The 19,692-nt window shown below is 39.1% G+C and overlaps 1 protein-coding gene across 1 annotated transcript in view; it reads left to right on the top strand.

Annotated features, from left to right (window-relative positions):
• Positions 1-19,692, top strand: part of LOC137948058 (glycine--tRNA ligase, chloroplastic/mitochondrial 2) — an 80,992-nt gene that overhangs the window by 27,257 nt on the left and 34,043 nt on the right. The window contains exons 18-19 of the mRNA XM_068793979.1: positions 14,731-14,802; positions 15,297-15,379. Coding sequence (XP_068650080.1) covers positions 14,731-14,802; positions 15,297-15,379 — 155 coding nt within the window. The remainder of the gene's footprint in view (positions 1-14,730; positions 14,803-15,296; positions 15,380-19,692) is intronic.

Raw genomic sequence — 19,692 nt, 5'->3', positions numbered from 1 at the left:
ACATAAATAGAAGACTAACATAACTAAAACACCTTTAAACTGAAACTTTTCTGTGAGGCCTCCTTCTGTGAGACTCTTGTAAGACTCCACCATATTAATTATGGCTCTATGAAACTTCTTCTTGTAAGAGTCATATAAGAGCCTTCTATATCTTCTCTTCAACAGAAAGAACGTTTACACTGGTCTGCTAGAGTAGGTGAAAAAGGTGTATTCTTTTATACAGGCACCAAAATGAACCTTCTAATGGATCTTTGTTGTCTTTGGCAGCTTCTACCTTTTGGTCTAGGGTCATTTTTGCTAAAATTTCATTCTTTTTATTTTTTTTATATTTTTTTATATCATGTTGTAGTTTAAAAAATTATGTCTGTTAAAAGACACCCACATGTGTAAGGGTAGCATGGCTAGTAAATAAGGAGACATTCCATAATGATGACATAAAATTGTAATTATGCAAGCTGGTGAATGTCCTCTCATTTATTTTTCCTTTTGAAGCATGTAACCCTATGAGCATTATAGTCATTGTAAACATTTTTTCATAACTATAAATACAACCTCAAGGCATGGGGTAGAACATTCAAGCTTTTTCCTCTTGGTTCAAATTTGTCCTTACACCTCTCTCTCTTTTCCTCTTCTTTCTCTCCCTTGGTTTCTTCTCTCCTCTTTCCCAAGAGCTAGAATTCCTCTTTTCTTTCCTTTCCTTGAGATATTTTGTGTTTATGTGTTGGCCCTAGAGAACTTGAAAAAGCAGCAAACAGTCAATAACTCTAGGAAGTATCAGAATGTGAACGGAGGAATCTTAGATGAATTTATGGATTTCCTCCATTTTATTCTTTTTTTTCCTTTATTTGAATAAAAAAAAGAAGAAGCATAAACTGGAACATAGTTTTGAGGTAGCTACAAAATGGAAAAAATAACATGTATAGATTAGAGTTGGCTAGGTAGGGCTGATAGAAGTGTTTTTTCTGTAGGTTCACCTTCATAAGTAGGCCAGTCAGCTACCTTGTTTATCTTTGAAGATAAATAAAACACTAAGGTGTGTGGATATGTGCAATTATGATTTTCTTTTTTTATAGAAGCCTGTCCGGATCAAGCCCCACCAAATTATTTTTTCTTCATTTCTTCTCTCCAACTTGATGTTAATGGAATATTACTGCTGCTTTTACTTGGAATGTGTTGGAGATGTTGGAAAATTCGTGTAATAAACACATTAGTTGTATTGCTGTACTATTTCTTTATGTTTTTACTTATTGTAGTAGCTTGAGGGGCACTATGGTCCTTTGTACTCATTAACGTGCTTATTAATAAACTAGAGGAAGTTGAGCTCTCCTCATGCAACCCATAATTGTTCTTCTTTCTCTCTCGTGCTTTCTTCTTCCTTCTATTCTTCCTCTACTTAGATTTATTCTTTTTTTTTTTTTTTTTTTTGATAAAGATGTATTTATATTAACAAGAGAAATTACAAAAGAGGAGGGAACAAATCCCTGACAACAAGCGATTGTATGGTAGCTCCCTGCTTGGCAAGTACATTTGCTGTCGAATTTGCGGATCTCGGAATGTGAGACCAAATACAAAGTAAAATTGAGGTAATTTCTAGAATCTCCCGAAAGATGTCCCAATGACGCCACGGGAGAGAGGATGCACACTCACACTATCCAATGACCACTTTTGAGTCCCCTTTAATATGAAGGGGACCGCTGCACTTGTCTTTGAAAACACGGAACCCGTTGAGGCTATGAAGCTCAGCTGACGTAGAATTGGATATGCCTAAAGGGCTGGCGTAAGAGAAAAGCTGATTACTGGAAGGATCCGAAATAACTCCTTTGAAGCCAGAAATCCCGGGTTTACCAAGAGAAGAGCCATCAATGTTCAAGTCAAGGTAACTGGGTTCAGGAGGGGTCTATTCCTACATAACTTGGACCTTTGTCCTAGAGTGCCTCATTGCCAAATTTCTCCAATTTTCACGGATAGGGGTACATACTAAGGAGGAGAAAGACTGCTTAGTCAAAAGCCAAGAAGAGATATGTCCCACCACTCAGTCTGCGACACAGTCCGTTGATTCACTTTTTGCATCGAACCTTCGATTGCGTTCATTCCAAAGCCCCCATGGAATGAAACTAGCAAAAGCAGAGAGCATCACTTTTTCGAGACCCGGAAGGGGAGTACCAATGAGCGACTTACTGAAAGAGATCAGATCTGCCGCCATGCAGAATTGTAACCCCATCATACTAAGAATGGAAGTCCGAACCTTCCATGAGAAGATGCATTGTAACAGAATGTGACTTGTGGTTTCAGCTTCAGTGTTGCAAAAAGGGCACAGGGGGTTGATTGTGGAGTAACTTCTTCTTCTAAGCACGTCTGCCGAGAGAATCATGCTTTGACAGGCGCTCCACATGAAGAATTTTATCTTAGGAGGTGAACAGAGACGCAATACAAAATAGACCTCATGCTCCATTTGAGACGGATTTCAGCCATTAATGTATCTGAATGCAAATGATACAGAGAAAGTACCTCTTTTGTCTGGCCTCCAAATGAGCTTGTTGGCCTCTAAAGGTCGAATTTTTACCAAGTTTACAGAATCCATCAAACGGCTGGCTTCCAAAGCCTCTGTATCAGATAGATCCCTTCTGGGATGAAGACACCATACTCAGATTCATTCTCTGTCTTCTTCTTTCCATTTTCATGGTATTAGAGCATGGAATATGAGGAAGAGTTTTGTATTTAAAAAAAGGCAGCTTAAAAGTTTAGATGTTCATCTATTAAAGGAGGATAAGTACCAATCAACCTCTAAGTGGGTAAGCCTTTGGGAAAATTGCTATGGCAAAATTAAATGAAGATAATTACATCTTATGGGCTCAAGAAGTAGAAATCTATATTGGTGCTTGCACTAAAGAAATACAATGGAAAGAGGTGACAAGCTTCTTATGCAATTTGACAAGCTTCTTATGCAATTTGTAGGTGAGCTGGAAAGTGTGACAGCAAATTAATAAATTTCACTCTGTTGAATTGAGTCAAGAGGTGTTAGAGAGATACAGAAAAGAAATTAAGGTTACAAGGTTGTTACATGCAATAGGACCATTTTTTTTTTTCTATGATGCCGAACTATATTAAAAGACTCAGAAGAGCAAGATCACAGGGGGGAGGGGTGGAACTTCCCATACACAATAGGACCAAGTTGTGGGGCAGTTCAGGCTTTAGATCTTGGTTCGTGCCGATAAACCATTGTTTGAAGACACTGTTTTAAGTCTTATAAGAGCAGAACCATCCGTGCTAGGTGCTACAACGAAAAGTGAGATTTCTACCTTAGGTGCAACAATTCTAACTACTTTTACGCTGGCCAAGGTAGTGGAACGAGGAGTAGAGGTCGAGTGTTAAGAGGCAGCCGTGGAAGAGGCAGACGAAGTAGTGTCATGTACTCATTTTGGGAAGACCAACCATCTTTCTAACAGATGTTGGGACAAATTTGGGAAACCTACATAGACAAATCAAGCTGTGCAAGGAGGTAATACCTCATATGTTATTGTGTTCATGAACAAAGATGTGCTGCACAGGTTTATGCAAAACTATCTGCAAGGTCCTTATACTCTCATGGATCAGACAACTACTTCCTCTCCTGCTAGTGTAGCCACACTAGCACAAACAGATATCAGCACTTATTTCTTGGACACCCCCATCATCTTGGGTACTTGACTCTAGAGTGTGGTGCCTCAACCTATATGTCTGGTACATCCTCATCCTTTACTAAGTTATTTTATGCTCAAAAACTTAGAATCAGTTTCTTTAGCAGATGGCTCCACTTCTCCTGTGTTTGGCAATGTTGATGCTAATGCTATCTCTAGTACTTTTTGGTGTTATTTGTTCTAATGTTTCCTATCAATCTATTACCAGTTAGTAAACTTCAAGTCAAAATTGTTCAATAACCTTTCATCCTCAAATATGTGTTGTCTAGGACCTCTAGACGAAGAGGATGATTGATGGGGCCTTGAAAAAGGTGGTTTGTACTATCTTAAAGGGGATCAGTCACAATCACTTATTGCCTTAAAGTCATCACCATCTGCATCTGAATGACATTTGCGACCACACATAGAGAATTTGCAACAAGCAGTTCCATCCTTTGCGTCAATATCACCAGTTCAATATGAAGCATGCTAGTGAGGGAATAACATATAGTGTCTTAACCAACCAAGAATAATTTCAGTATTTCAAGTCCTTTCCAGTTAGTTCATTTTGATGTATGGGTCCCTGTCCAACCCCTAGTTGTAGTGGACATCAATATTGTCTTACTGTTATTGATGATTTAGGAGAGTCACTTGGGTGTGTTTACTCAAGTTAAGATCTGAAATAATTCATGTTTTCAAAAATTTTTATATTGAAGTCATAGTTCAATTTGGAATTTCTAGTGCGACTCTTTGTTCAAATAATGCTAAAGAGTATTTAAGTTTGTGCATCTCAAGGTATTACTCATTGAACTTCTTGAGTGTATACCCCCCAATAGAATGGGATTGCAGAAAGGTATCACATCCATCTACTTGACATAGCCTGAACTTTTCTGTTTCAAATGCATGTTCCTTACAAGTTTTGGGGGAAGCTATTTTAACTACATGTTTTTTAATTAACTGAATGCCATCATCTATTCTTAAAAATAAAGTCCCTTTCGAAGTGCTGAATCTGTTTGTCACTCTGTTTCCTCTTCAACCTAAGATGTTTGGGTGTGTTTTTTATGTTTATAAAACTAGTCCAGCTAAAACTAAGCTGTTTCCTTGTTCTATTCGATGTGTATTTCTTGGCTCCTCACAATAAAAAATGTTATTTAGTGTTAGATCCCATTGCTAGTAGGTGCTGTCTTAGCAGATGTCACTTTCTATGAAAATATGCCTTACTATTTAGATAAACAGAAGGATCTTCTCCCCTAGTCTCTACTCCAACGAGCTTTCTACCATCGCCTATGGATGCATTGGATGACTCCCCGTCATGGATACTGCTGCCATTGAATCTCTTTCTCAAGGTTCCCCCCCTTAGTTTCCTCTTCCGAAGACGAGTCCTCTCCTCTAGTGTTATCAGATCTTGAGTTGCCTATTGCTATTCAAAAAGAGGTAAGAGCATGTACTCAACATCCTATATCTTAGTTTGTCTCTTTCGAGATTCTTGTCTAGCTATAAGGTTTTGTTTCTTCTCTCACCTCTATCTCTATCCCTAAGTCACATGCTGAGGCTCTTTTATGTCCAAAGTGGAAGTTTGCCATGGAAGAGTAGTTGACAGCATTACTTTCCCATGGTACTTGGACACTATGCACTCCACTAGCCGATGCGACCATCTTGGGCATAGGTGGGTTTATATGCACACTTAGGGAGTTGATTATGGAGAAACCTTCTCCCCTTATGGCAAGGTTAAATTCGGTGCAGATTTTGATATCAGTAGATAAAGGATGACATTTACATCAACTTGCTGTAAAAAATGCCTTTCTTATGGAGATTTGACTAAAGAAATATATATGGAGCAATCACCGAGGTTTGTTACTCGGGGGGGGGGGGGGGGGGGGGGTGTTGATAAAGTGTGCAGGTTGCAAAAGACAATTTATGGACTGAAATAAAGCCCTCAAAGCCTGGTTGATAAATTCAGTCAAGTAGTTTTGGATTTGTGAGGAGTAGGTCTGATCAATCAGTGTTCATTTTGAGACTAGGAAATGGTTGTATGATTTTGATAGTTTATGTGGATAGTATTATTATTTCAGGTGATGATACTAATGGAATTGCAAAAATCAAAGCACACCTTCGGACCCTTCAATACTTCTTTGGCATTAAAGTTGCCCGAAGCTAGTTAGATATTATTGTTACTCAAAGGAATTATATTTCAGATCTGCTTGGTGAGATTGGGTTACTTGGAGCTAAACTTGTTGACACACCTCTTGAAGTGAATGCTTATTTGTTTGATGGAAACTGCCCAATTTTAAAAAATTGAACTCATTATAGGAGGCTTTTAGGGAGGTTAATATATGCTACTGTAAAGAAGGGAGAAAGAGAGACAAAGGAGAAAGCCTTTAGACTAAGAGAGCTTGGACGAATTTGGAGAAGGGGAGACTGGATTGAATAACCCTTCAACGAAGACCCCTATTTATACTTTTTTCATTACATATTTAGGGAAACTCCTCAATCAATTAGGATCCCTAATTACATCAATCAAGGAAGATAAATTATATCAATCAATTACATCAATCAAGGAAGATTACAAAATCTTCCACCTCGTGTGATGACACCTCATGCTACCTCTTCGACGTGTGGGCATGGTGGGCTTGGTTGCACCTTCTAACATTCCCCCTCAAGTTGGGGGTGAGAAAATATCGTAGATGCCCAACTTGCTACAAATGGTGGACATGATTTTATGAGTGAATGGTTTGGTGAGAATGTCTGCAACTTGTCCTGGTGAGGAGATATATTTGAGAGATAATATGTCGACTTGAAATTTCTCTCGTATGAAGTGGCAGTCCACCTCAATGTGTTTTGTTCTTTCATGGAAGACCGGATTTGAGGTGATATGAATCGCCACTTGATTATCGCTATATAGATCCATAAGAGTTTTTTTATAGAATCCCAGTTCAGTGAGAAGAGACCTGATCCATAGAAGCTCACTGACTGTATGTGTCATGGCCCTATATTTTGCTTCTGCATTGAACCTTGCAACTACATTCTGCTTCTTGCTTCTCCATGTAACCAAGTTTCCTCCAACCATTGTCAATATCCTGAAGTAGATTTTCTATCATCTAAGGATCCGGCCCAGTTTCAAGTATCAAAATATTTTTTTCAGTGTTTTCCAATGAGTAAGTTGTGGTTTGTGCATGTATTGACTCACCACACTTACTGCATATGAGATATTCGACATTATTACCCAGAGATAAATGAGTTTCCCCACAAGTCTTTGATATTTTCCAATATCCACACCTTCTCTAGTGCTTGCAGATAATTTTGTATTTGAATCCATAGTAGTTTCTACTGGTCTACATCCCATCATTCTTGTCTCCTCCAACAGATCAATGGCATACTTTGAGATAGTATAATCCCATGTTTGGACCGTAGCACTTCAATACCCAGAAAGTATTAAAGTAGTCCAAGATTTTTTTCTTGAACTCTTCATATATTTTTTCCTTGGTTTTCTGAATGCTCTCGAAATCACTGCCGGCTAAGACAATATCATCAACATAGATGGCCAAAAGTACTTTCCCTTTACGGGTGTTTTTAATAAACACGGAGTGATCTACAAAACATCTGTGAAATCCGATCCATATCAGTGCCTAGGGGTGGCATCAATTCGAGCCAAGTCTGAACATGCCTATGTTCGAGCCGAGCTTGATTTAAATATTTCGAACTCGAGTTTGAGCCGAGCCTAGCCTCGAGCCTAAAATTGTAATCGAGCTCGAGCTCCAACCTACATTTAAAACTTTGCATAAAATACAAGTCAAATAAATTGTATATAAAATTATGTATACATTTTACATAAAATTGGGCATAACCTCTACTTAAAATTGGACATAACCTCTGTATATTAACCCTACATAAAATTATCTATACACTATGCATGAAATTATTCATTAAGGCTGCATAATTATGCATAAACTTTATTCAATAATTAAACACAAAAACATTCATTTGAAAAGCAACGCTAGTTTTGTCCATTTGTACTCAATCAAATCGTTCTAATTCAAGGACAGGAAAACTAGATCATCGAGACAGAGAAAAAGTTTAAGAAAAATGGTTTTGGATGACTTAATCGTATGCCTATTTTTCGTTTTTTCTTCGGAGCATGGATTCATACAGCAGTAGTTCTGAAATGTTATTAATCTGCTCTTCTGAAAAACTTTAGTGGAGATAGCATCAAGGGAGTACCTCAAACAATTTGAGTCTCTTCAAGAGCCATGAGGAAGAGACAATCGGAGTTCAAGAAACAATTTTTTTTTTCATGTGTTTGTGATCTCGCACGTGCAAAATCGCACGATGTCTTCACGCGTGCAAGGGGAAAAAATAATTTCTCCCCTAACTTAGGTCTCTGGTTTTCCTTCGAGATGACGAGGGGGGCAAGGGGGTCTAGCGGCGCCGGCGAGAAGCTATCGTTGGGGCTGACGGCTGCGACGGAAGCAGCGGCGAAGTTAGCGGCTACCGAGACGATGCGGGGGTAAGGGAGTCTGCGACAAAGGCGGCTCAACGGTGATAAGGATCAGCGACGACAAACGAGGGGAGGAAGAAATCGAAGTCGAATTCGAAGAGTCGAAGATGACTCCTGCTCCTGGCTCCCACCTCCCGAGCCCTCGTTAAGTAAATGAGCCGGCTCGCGAGCTTTCGAACCGAACCATGGTTCGGTCGAACTCGGCTCGTTAACTCAAACGAGCCTTATCTGGATCTCGCACTCGGTTCAAGATCTAAATAAATCGAATCAAACCAAGCCGAGCTCGAGCTGCTCGCAAACCGGCTTGATTCGATGCCACCCCTATGATAGTGCTTGACTAAATTTATCAAACCATGCACGAGGAGACTGTTTCAGATTATGGAGGGAATTCTTCAATCGACATACCGACCCCCCCTCAACCACAAATCCAAGTGGTTGTTGCATATAAATTTCTTCTTTTATGTCCCCATTGAGGAAAGTATTCTTCACATCAAGTTGATAGACCGGCCAGGAAGAGCTAGCAGCAAAAGATAATAAGATATGTACCGAGTTCAATTTGGCCACCGAAGAAAAGTTTTCCTCATAATCGATCCCATAGCATTGAGTATAGCCTTTGGCAATGAGGCGGGCCTTAAGGCTAGCAACTAATCCATCTGGATTATGTTTAACCGTATAGACCCACTTACAATCGACGAGTTTTTTGCCTGAAGGAAGAGAAACTAGAGACCATGTCTGATTTTCATAGAGTGCCTGCATTTCCTCTTCTATTGTCGCCTCCCACCTTGGATGTCTCAGAGTCTCCTGATAGGGTTGTGGGACAGAGATGGAGGAGATAGACACAATAAATTGGCAACATGAAGAAGATAGACGATGGTGAGAAACAAAATTGGATATGAGATGAGAAGTAGAGGGCCTAGTGCAAGTTCTGAGTTCCTTCCTTAAGGCGATAGGCTGAGTATTATATTGTGGTCCAAAAGGAACAGGAGAAGATGAACTTACCTCAATGTGATCCGCAAACTCGCATATGTGGTGTCGGCCAATGCTTTAGGGGGTTGAATAGTTTCCACAACATGGGCACTACCAGTCGAGGAGGCTGGGACAAAGGAGAGACCTGGAGGGGCATTTTCTGAGTTGTATGAAGAGTCTTCAAAAAATGCTACATCCCTAGACACAAGTGACTTTTGGAGAATAGGATTGTAGCAAACATAACCCTTGTGCATGCGAGAGTATCCTAAGAAGATACACTTGACAGATTTCAGATCTATTTTACTCCGCTGTGGTGAGGTAACATGAACAAAACATATATACCCGAAGACTTTCAAGGGAAGAGAAAAAGGATCACCATGTGGAAACAATAATGAATATGGGGATTTATGACTGAGACCGGGAGATGATAGCCTATTTATAAGAAATCACGTAGTAAGGATGACATATTGCAAGTAAAAGTATGTTACTTTCATGTACCTCGAGAAGATGACGGTTCTTCCATTCTGCTACACCATTCTGTTGAGGGTGTAGGCACAAGACGTCTGATGGATAATGCCATTTTTTTAACAAAATGAGTCAAAGTCACTAGAAATATATTCTTTGGCATTATCAGATTGAAGTACTTTTATTTTCTGGCCAAATTGAGTGGCTACCATAGCATGAAAGGATTTAAAGATCGATGATATTTCAGATCGCTCTTTAAAAAGAAATAGCTAGGTGGTACGAGTAAAATCATCAATGAAGGTAAGAAAGTACTTAACTCGTAAAATGTTTGAGACGCTCAAGGGTCCCCATACATTTGTGTCAATCGACGAAAAAGGAGCAACACTTTTAAGTTTGAAAGAGGCAGCTAGGCCACAAAACTGAGGGGTTGGTAGGGCAGTAGGTGGTGTTGGTTGGTAATCATTGTGAGGTACACCAAGGTTGTTGGCTCGAGAAGAAGATGATGGGGATGTATCGTTGGTGTTACTTGGGAGAGATTTGTTATTGCAGGGGGGGAGGGGGGGGGAGTACACTTGTGCAAGAAAGGAAATTGGGGGCTGATATTCTTCAGGTGTAGAGGTTTTCGGTATTCCAGTTTCCCAAAGTAGGTTTGCAGGTCAGTCCCCAAGGTCAGGATCAGGTTATTTTCCATGTCTTTGTGTGAGGGTTAATCCTTGGTGGCTGACAAGTGGTGCAGGCGGGGTGGGCTCATTTTCCAGATTTGGTATAGGAATGGGGGTTGATGGAGGGGATTTGTCTTGGATGTCAGTGAGTCCAATCAGGCTATGGACAAAAGAGGAGTCTTTGTCGATTTGAAAAGGAGGTGGGGATGGTGTTCAGTTATGGTCTTTGCAAGGGTGGATGGTCAGTGTATATGTTGCCCAAAAAGATGAGTCATTAGTGTTCGAGTTAGAACTAGCAGGTTGTTTCAAATTTGAATGTGGAGATGCCGAGGTGACCAGGTTTTGGTGAGTAGCACCAATTGAGTCATCATTGAGTTGAGGGAGGTGGTTGTTACTAGGTTGGGTTGAGTGAGAGTCATTAGCTGATCCATCTTTGGTCTATGTTCTTCTCCGCTTTCGATGCGTACGCTTTCTAGTAACGGTGGATATCATATTAGGGCCGAAGGTATAGGAATGGGCTAGGGACAAAAGAGGAGTCTTTGTCGATTTGAAAAGGGGGTGGGGACGGTGTCTAGTTGAGGTCTTTGCAGGGATGGGTGGCCAGTGCATCTGCTACCTGAAAAGATGAATCGTTAGTGCTTGAGTCAGAACTAGCAGGTTGTTTGAATGAGGAGATGCCGAAGTGACTAGGTCTTGGTGAGTAGCTCCAATCGAGTCATCATTGAGTTGAGGGAGGTGGTCGTTACTTGGTTGGGTTGAGTCAGAGTCACTAGCCGATCCATCTTTGGTTTGTTTTCTTCTCCACTTCCGTTGCCAACACTTTCTAGTATTGGCAGATCCCATATTAGGTTTGGCAGTTTCAAGGTGAATGGTGGTCCAGAAGCACACCGTTCCAATGCTAAGTTTGACATTTTGAGGACCGCTCCAGAGAAAGGAGGGATAAATGAGGACTTTGGCATAGTCCAATCTATGTTGCCGAATTGGCTTCCCAAACAAGCTTGCAATTTGGTTGATGACTGAGGTTTGCCAAGGATATGGATCTATTGCCCAATGCATTCATTAAAGTCAAGGGTGGTCCATTCATGCATTGCAGAGGGGAGGTAATGAGATGAAAGGTCTGCATCTAGCAACTTGAGTTTGTCTCCGCTACAAGCTAGATAAGCCACTTTTGGTCGCCCAGGAAGGAGCAAGTAGGGATCTAAGAGAGACTACCTGAGGATGAGAACCAGTAGCAAATGTCTACATTGGCAATGTCATCAAATACGAGAGTGGCAATGAGCTAATGGCCCATCAACTAGGGTTTCAGGGTGTGAGGTGATTTCAAAACAAGTTGAAACTGGTTGTTCAAGTTGAGGGGGGCGAGGAGTAGGAGTGGCAGTCGTTTGGATAGTTACAGGAGAAGCTGCAGAGATTTGAGTATTGTGGGGGTCAGGTTGAGCCACCATGGTTTGGCATGGAGAGTTGTTCAGTAGAGAGGAGGTGTCCGTTACTGGGGAGGCGATCAGGTGTTGGAATAGGGATTGAGGTTTGTATTGGACTAGGGATGAGACGAGTGAGACAATCGATGAAATTGTCCCACCCAAAGTTGATGAAGTGGTCTTAGGGTTGGAGATTCTTGCCATGATTTCACCATTTCGACCTTGAAGGATCTTGCACTCCCATACTCCATGAGGCTGTGAGATATTGAAGTAGAATGCGATGTCTTAAGTCCAAAGTTCTTGTGTTCTAGATCCCTGATTCGAGAATGTGCTCTTTAGTTGTTGGATGAAGCTGCAACATGCAATTGCTGAATACTGATGAGGGAGTGTTTTTCTCCAATTTGGGTTGTTACTCAGATCACATCTCCAAGGCTATGAGATCTCTCTTCAATAGTCCAATGGGTTTTTCCATAGCGGAAGATGTGTCGGACTCGGCCATTGAGATCCTTAATGATCTTCTTTCTCCTATCTCTTCTATTCTGAACAAGGTGCCATGCAGAATCTGCATTGTCTTCGTCAACCCTAGTATCATTGCATTGCTCACTGCTGATTGAGATCCTCATCCTTCAGTCTAGTTCACCATTTTTGTCACCATCTCCGAAAGTTTGGCTTTCACATTGTTGTGTGTTACATTAGTCTATCTTTCCTAAAAAGAACTTGTCCTTGAGTTCTCATTCTTGTGTTCCCCATAATAAGGAAAAAGATGCTTCTGATTAAAGACGTTGACTTATGTCCCCTTAATTTGCTTACAATCATGGGAGCTTTGAGTTTCGGCCAAACTTTCTTGATTATCCAAGAGAAAAAAAAAAAAACAAGAACTTCATTCAATACCAAAATGAGTAAATTTTGTGTAAAATACCTTTGACAATCTCCTAAGAAAAGGAACCCATATTGCAAACCGTAAATGCTGTTTTTGTGGTCTCCTTGACGAATCTATTAACCACTTGCTGGTCCTTTGCCTTTTTGCGTGGAAGATCAGGAATTTCTTCTTCAGATTTTGTGGCATCAGCTTCTGCACTCCAGCTTCTTTCATGGCATTGCTTGATCAAATTCTGGGGCTTGTCTTGCCTAAGCTTGGAGAATTCTGATCAAGATTTGTGCAGCTTTTATCCCTTGGATGATCTGGCTTGAATGCAATCAATGGCATTTCCAAGGTTGCTTATTAGGTTTACACCCTTGAAGAATTCAAGCAATATGAAGGTGGATGTGTGAGGCAGACTTGGGAAATGATTGCTAGACTTTTCAGTCCATAAGCATACGACTGTGCGGCAACAGGCTTCTCCACCCAGTGGTTGTATCAAGTTCAATTTTGATGGGAGATCCCTTAGAAACCCAATGCCAGCAGGGTTTGGAGGTCTCTTTCGATCTTGTAATGGTGAAGTCTTACTCTCCTTCTTGGGCCCTTAGGGAATAACCAACTCCGACTTTGCTGAACTCTCAATTTAGGTAATAGGTTAGAATTTTCAAGGACAGGCTTCAAGGCCAGCTGGTTGTGAAAGGAGATTTGTTGGTGACCATTAGTTGGTGTAGTAAGAAGAAGGCTGATTGTGGCATCTTTTTCTTGAAATTCTTGATTTCGCTACAAACGTAATTGTTTGATCTCATGTTCTGAGGTCAATAGAAAATCTCTTCCAAATAATATTCTAAGCAACAGAATTGTTGGGCAAGTTACCTCCTAGATTCTTATGCGAAAAGAATTTAAAAATCTCAAAGGAGTAAACTTACGATGAAATTGGCAACTTGTAGCGGCAATGTCTCACCTTCCCCGCCCTCCGGCCATGGAAACTTGGTCTCCTCCTCCGGTAGGCCATTTCAAATTAAATTTCGATGAAAGCGCTTTGGGTTGTCTTGGCCCTACAGAATATGGAGGGGTTATCCATGACGATAAAGGAAACTTCTCCTTTCTTTTTCTCGACCAATTGGTGAATCAGACTTGACAACTGCCAAGTTATCTGGTTTATTTAATGGATTAAATCTTTTTCATCATCGGATGGTAGGTCCTCTTTATGTCGAAGGCGATTCAAAAGTTGACATCAATTGATGCAAGAAGTCTTGCAAACCTCCTTGGCGACACTGGGATTTTTTGAGGATATATGTAATTTAATTTCTCAATTGCAATGTAGTTGGAATTATATTCCTAGATCTGCTAATCACTTAGCAGATAATCAGGCTAAATTAGGTGTTTTCCTTCAACATCTTGTTGTGGAGGAAAGCTTTGTACAGTAAGGTATGTATATTTATTTTTTCAGTAATACATTCACACCATTCTCTAAAAAAAAAAAAATGTTCTGAGGTCAGTCAATTGTCTCGCTGACTCTTTTGACAAAAAGAGGCTTTCCCTTCAATCCCTCATTGTAAGGGAGACCCCCTTCTAAAAAAAAAGAAGGGAATGAGGGCCTTTTAAAGGCATACAAATCAATAAAATAGAAAAATCCTATGCTGTCCACAATTGGAAATAGACTCATTAAGAATTTTTAAATCTATATCTACTTGCTGAAAAGAAATTCAAAACATGAAACAACTTTTTATAGAGTTGTTAACTTTAAACTTCCTAATTTAGAAACAAAGACCCAAACTAAAATCAGGAAACTACTGATTGAAAAGGCTTTTTAATTGGAGCTTTTAACAAAAACCAACCCATAAAATCCACAAGTTGCTTGTTTAATGAAAATTCTAATTTTCAGCAAGCTTGAAATAGAAAAATGCAATTTAGAGAGACTTTCTATTGATGGAACTTGAGCCTAAAATAGGAAATTTAGGTCTCTTTAAATTGAGTTTCGTTTGTTTTTCTTTCATAAACAAGGGTGATTTTGGGGTGATCTTTTGTCCATAAATATTCTTCAGCTAGCTCTTCCACATCATAATGTACTGCATCAGTTATATATCATCATATTGTTTGTTCAATGTTGTCTATTACATGGAAGATTGCTCTCATATCGTATTATCCAATATAATATTTTTTTATTTGAAGATCCATTGATTTAATGTCTATCATTTCATGGTGGTAGGTTTTGGCTGAAGAATTACCAAGTGTTATTGCTAAGATATCATTTTCAAAATCAATGCGCTGGAACTCTCAGGTACAGTTGTGCATCTTACCTGCCAAATTAGTCTGGAATCTTTCTTTTCCTTTCTATTTCTTTCTTGAGGGAAAAAAATTGTAGTACATGTTTAGGTGTTTCATTGGCAAAGTTTGGTGCGTGATAACCCTGTAAATAAAATAAAAATTCCCTGGAATTTTTGGTGGAATCAGATGTAAATTGTAGAGGTCAAGCTTATGTATTGCTGCTATGTCAGAGATCATTTAATAAAAATAAAAATAAAGGCCCCTATAGTTCCAGAAATCAGTTATCGTTGGCCATGTTTCAGAATTGTGATTCGTCAACCTTACATGTCAATTGGTGGAATCAGTATGCACATTTGGTTCCAAACAGCATGTACAAAAAATGGCAATGCAATAAATGTTCCAGCAGATGTTGTAAATGAAGCCTTTCTATGCATTATCAATAATGTGGGCCTACTTTGCTGAAAAGGTTTATTTTGCTTGACTTAATGAAATTGCATTGTGTTTCAGGTCATGTTTAGTAGGCCTATTCGCTGGATCTTGGCACTACATGGTAATGCTGTTGTGCCTTTCATTTTTGCTGGAATTTTGAGGTAATACTATTTTGTACTTATGTGGAACATCGAAGTTTGAATTATCCATGAAACTGGGGCAGCTCATTGTAGAATAAGATTTCAAGTCTGATGGTACTTTTACATTTATAAAAGAGATCAGAGTGTGTGTAAAGCTTTATGGGTGATGGTATATTTTGAATTGTTTTATTTAGTATGTGCAATAGAAAGAGCAACCGAATTTTAAACTGCTTACCATGTTGAGCAAAGTTTTCACATCAAAATGTAATGTAGAATCTGAGAAATAAGAAGAAATAAAAGAAGAAAAGGACAAAAGAGAAAGAAGAAAAGAAGTTGGAATAGGCTGCATTAAGAGAGCAGAAGCCGTTCATTGTATGGGAAGGATTCCGTCCTTTGTAATATGCTCTTTTAAGCTTTTGTCTTAATAAAAATCAGCATCATTTAAAAAAAAAAAAAAAAAAGAGAGCAGAAGCCGTTAAGTGTCAGGTCTACCCTAATTCCTCTTATAAAGTCACTTGATTGAAAAAGATTACAAAAAGACATATATGTCTCTCAACACTTACACTTATATCTCAGTAATTACAACTCCAAATGACATGAAAATGTAACTATATAATTCTAATATAAAGACAAGCTAACAACTATCCTATGAGGGACATACGAGCATGGAAAAAGACTAATATACCCCTTTTATATATTTTAAAATTCCCCATCAAGCTGGAGTTTATATGTCAAGATATGCTAACTTGTTACAAAAATTCCCAAATTCTTTCTTTCCCAAAGTTTTAGTAAAAATATTACCAAGCTGATCCATGGATTTGACATGGGGATTCCACTCATTGTGGTATCATGGATAAAATGGCAATCAACTTGTACATGTTTAGTCCGTTCATGAAGCACTGGGTTATTTGCAATGAATATTACAGTTTGGTTACCACAAAACACTTTCATAGCTTCTGTAGTCAGAAAATTGTATCACTGATCTCGTCTACAGAAGTTCATTAACTCTGTAAGCTATTGCTTGGTATTTTGTTTCTTGCTTCTTTCAAATATGTTATGTTCTATGTCGGTATCTAAATTTATTTTCCTTGGATGCTCCATATATGGGCTGCCCATGCTCACTACAAATGATATGTCAGATTGAGTTACTGTAGCATAAATAAGTTTGCTTGCTAACTTTCTGTATACAGTCTTGTCTTTAAGCTCAACACCATCATCTGCATGGAGATTGTGGTTTACCTTCGTAGGCATCTCAGTAGGCCTCATTCCCAACAGTCCATATTCATGAAATACATCAATCACATATTTTCTCTATGTCAGGATGATAGTTGCTCTACTTCTTGCCACCTCAAATGCAAAAAAATACTTAAGACAACCTAAATCCCTGGATTGAAAGTGTTCGCAAGATGTTTTGACATCTTCAATGCCTTTCACATCACTTTTGACAATACTATGTCATCAATGTCTACAATCAACACTACAACTCCAAAAGGTCTCTTCAAATCAAACAATGAGTGATCACAATGGCTTTTGATAAAACGACATAACTGCTTGGCTGAATTTTTGAACCAAACTCTTACACTGCTTGAGGCCATATATACCTTTATGTACACTTTCCTTGTCTTCCTCTGAGCAACATACCCATGAGGTTGCTCCATATAACCTCCTCTGTAAGATCACCATAGAGGGAAATATTTCTAATATCCAATTGGAACAATGGCCAATCCTTGTTAATGGCTAAAAAAATAAATGTTCAAGCTAATGATAGGCATGCAACTGGTGAAAAAGTCTCAAAGGCATCTGCTCCAATGGTTTGCATGTTGCTTTGGCAACAAGTTGGGCTTTATATGACAATACTATGTCATCGATGTATACAATCAACACGACAACTCCAAAAGGTCTCTTCAAAACAAACAAAGAGTGATCACAATGACTTTTGGTAAAGCTCAACGACATAACTGCTTGGCTGAATTTTCTTTCTTATGGATGTCTTTAACATTCATAGTAAAAAGATGGAATGTACTAATCTCCTGTAGTACTCCCCTCATCTCAGTGAAATAATTTGTCACTGATCTACCTCCACGCTTCATATTAAAGAACTTCACATATAACTCATAGATCCTTAACAAATTACTTTCTTGAGACAAAATGGAAGCTAACGTAGTCCACATTGCCTTAGCAGTACTGCAAAAAATCTGATCACTAAATTTGGATTCCATACTGTTGACCAACCAGGTCATTATTAAATTATCTTTTGCCACCCAATCTTTAGGATCATCATTTATATATTTTTCCATTTTTTTGGTCCTCAAATACATCAAAACTGATCTAGACCAGTTTAGGTAATTCGGTCCATTCAACTGGATCATAGTTATCTGAATAGACTGAGAGAATTTCACATATGAGCTCTCAATAGTCCTCTGAACAACAACCTGTGTGCTGGAATCAGCCATTAAATATCACCAAACACCACAATTCAGTACACTAGAGCGTCAATTAACCAAAGGGAAGCACTTTCCCCAAATTTCTATGTTTGCGAAATCAAGTGGGCCCCACACCGAATTGAATTACAGCAATATAGCACCCAATTCATTCAATTTAGAATCAATAGTGATCAATTCCAACAATTGAGACCATAAATCGATGAAAGAATGACCTAATTGCAAGAAATCAGGATGACGTAGGCTATATGGATGATGACGCAAACATTAGGTTGATGACGCCAGCAGATTTGAGAAATTTCCTCAAATTGGGATCATTAAACACTTCTAAATCCCAACATTCAATCAAATAGAAGCAGTAATCATTAGCCAATAGGTTAAGATCGGCAGAAAAAAAGGGAAAAATGAAATTTTTACCCTACCAGTCCAGAAATCTGGAAAAAACCTTCAAGGAGATTGCTGAAAATGGAGAGAAGATACACAAAATCGAAAGAAACTTGCCCAAGACTTGCGTTACTGCTCCGATACCATGAAAATAGGTGATTTGGGGAGAAAATAAAAGAGAAAAAAAGATCTCTGGAAGAGGGGCAGCTTTGCTACCTTGGAATCCAAGCCAAAAAGGCCCTTCCTGCTTCTTTATAGTCAGGGTTTAAGTGAAAATTTACAAAAGGACAAAAATGTCCCTCAACACTCAAAATTACAAGGTTAATAAGAAACTTAGGTACAAAAAGAACAAAATTTTAGTACAAGAATGGAGTGACCTGAACCATCCCAACTCCACTCACAGGCGAGATGGAACCATCAACATGTTTGAATGAAGAAGACTGGGTGAGGGATGAAAATAATGTGGACATACCTAATATTTGTGTAGATGCACCAAAGTCAATAACCCATGGGGAGACTAAAGACACATGTAGTGTAGACATACTTGATTGTGCTATGGTAGTTGTGGGGGTGAAAACATTTTAGGCCATGGAAACAGAGGATGTAACTATTTGTGCTCTGTGTCGAGCCAACTATTGAAGTTCATCAGGTGCGCCAAGAACAAGGCCAACTACACCACTAGCAGAGGATGCCTCACTCTCGGGAAAAGTTAAGTTAGCTCAAGCTGGCTTGACGAACTTATCCCAATATTTGTCTGAAAAATGGTTAGTACGCCTACAATAGATGCACTTTTTCTCACCATTTCAATCACTGCGACCTCAACCACATTCAGATGTATTTGTGCTTCCTCCTCGGCCACCTCGGCCATGTCCATGAGGTGTCTTTGAGCGACTCTGAACTGGCTGGATCTTGAGGTGGGAGCTTCTGTCTCTTTGTTATCCTTGATGCCCTGTGAAATTATAGCTACTTTTGCACGCATTACTTGATTAAAGGTTTTCCTAAGTGTAGGAACAATATCATCTACGTGTATTTGGGCTCGAACTGCATTATTTTCAGGCCCCAAACTGTCAAGGAATTTGGCTACATAAAGCTGTCTTTACTATGCTCAAAGCTCAGATTCCTTAGTGTAAAGGTATGATATGTCTCAATTTTACGTAAAATACTCTAGAGCTCACCGAAATAATCAATAATTGAACAATCTTCCTTCTTTAATCCAAAACATCTCGAATACAACTCATAGATTCTAGATAAGTTGCTCTCTTGATCATACAAAGTCTCTAGCAATTTCCAAATTTCTTTGGAGACCTCATAATTCATCACCAGTTTGTTGAATTTTTGTTCCATGCTATTTAGGAGCCAAGTCATTACTTGACTATTCTCTACTTCTTAGTCATTAGTTATCGGGTCAGGAGGATCATCCCTCTAGCATCTTGATTTCCGCTTATTCTTCAGATAAATCCTATCAAAATTTCGACCAACCCAAATAATTTTGTTATTTAATCTCTATGT

This window comes from Aristolochia californica, unplaced genomic scaffold, assembly GCF_029961685.1.
Source record: "Aristolochia californica isolate CCGP_79_NKW_82.1479 unplaced genomic scaffold, dmAriCali1.0.hap1 SCAF_13, whole genome shotgun sequence".
In the NCBI taxonomy this organism is placed as follows: domain Eukaryota; kingdom Viridiplantae; phylum Streptophyta; class Magnoliopsida; order Piperales; family Aristolochiaceae; genus Aristolochia; species Aristolochia californica.
The sequence above is the reverse complement of the archived record's forward strand: the minus strand, read 5'-3'. Positions and strand labels throughout refer to the sequence as shown.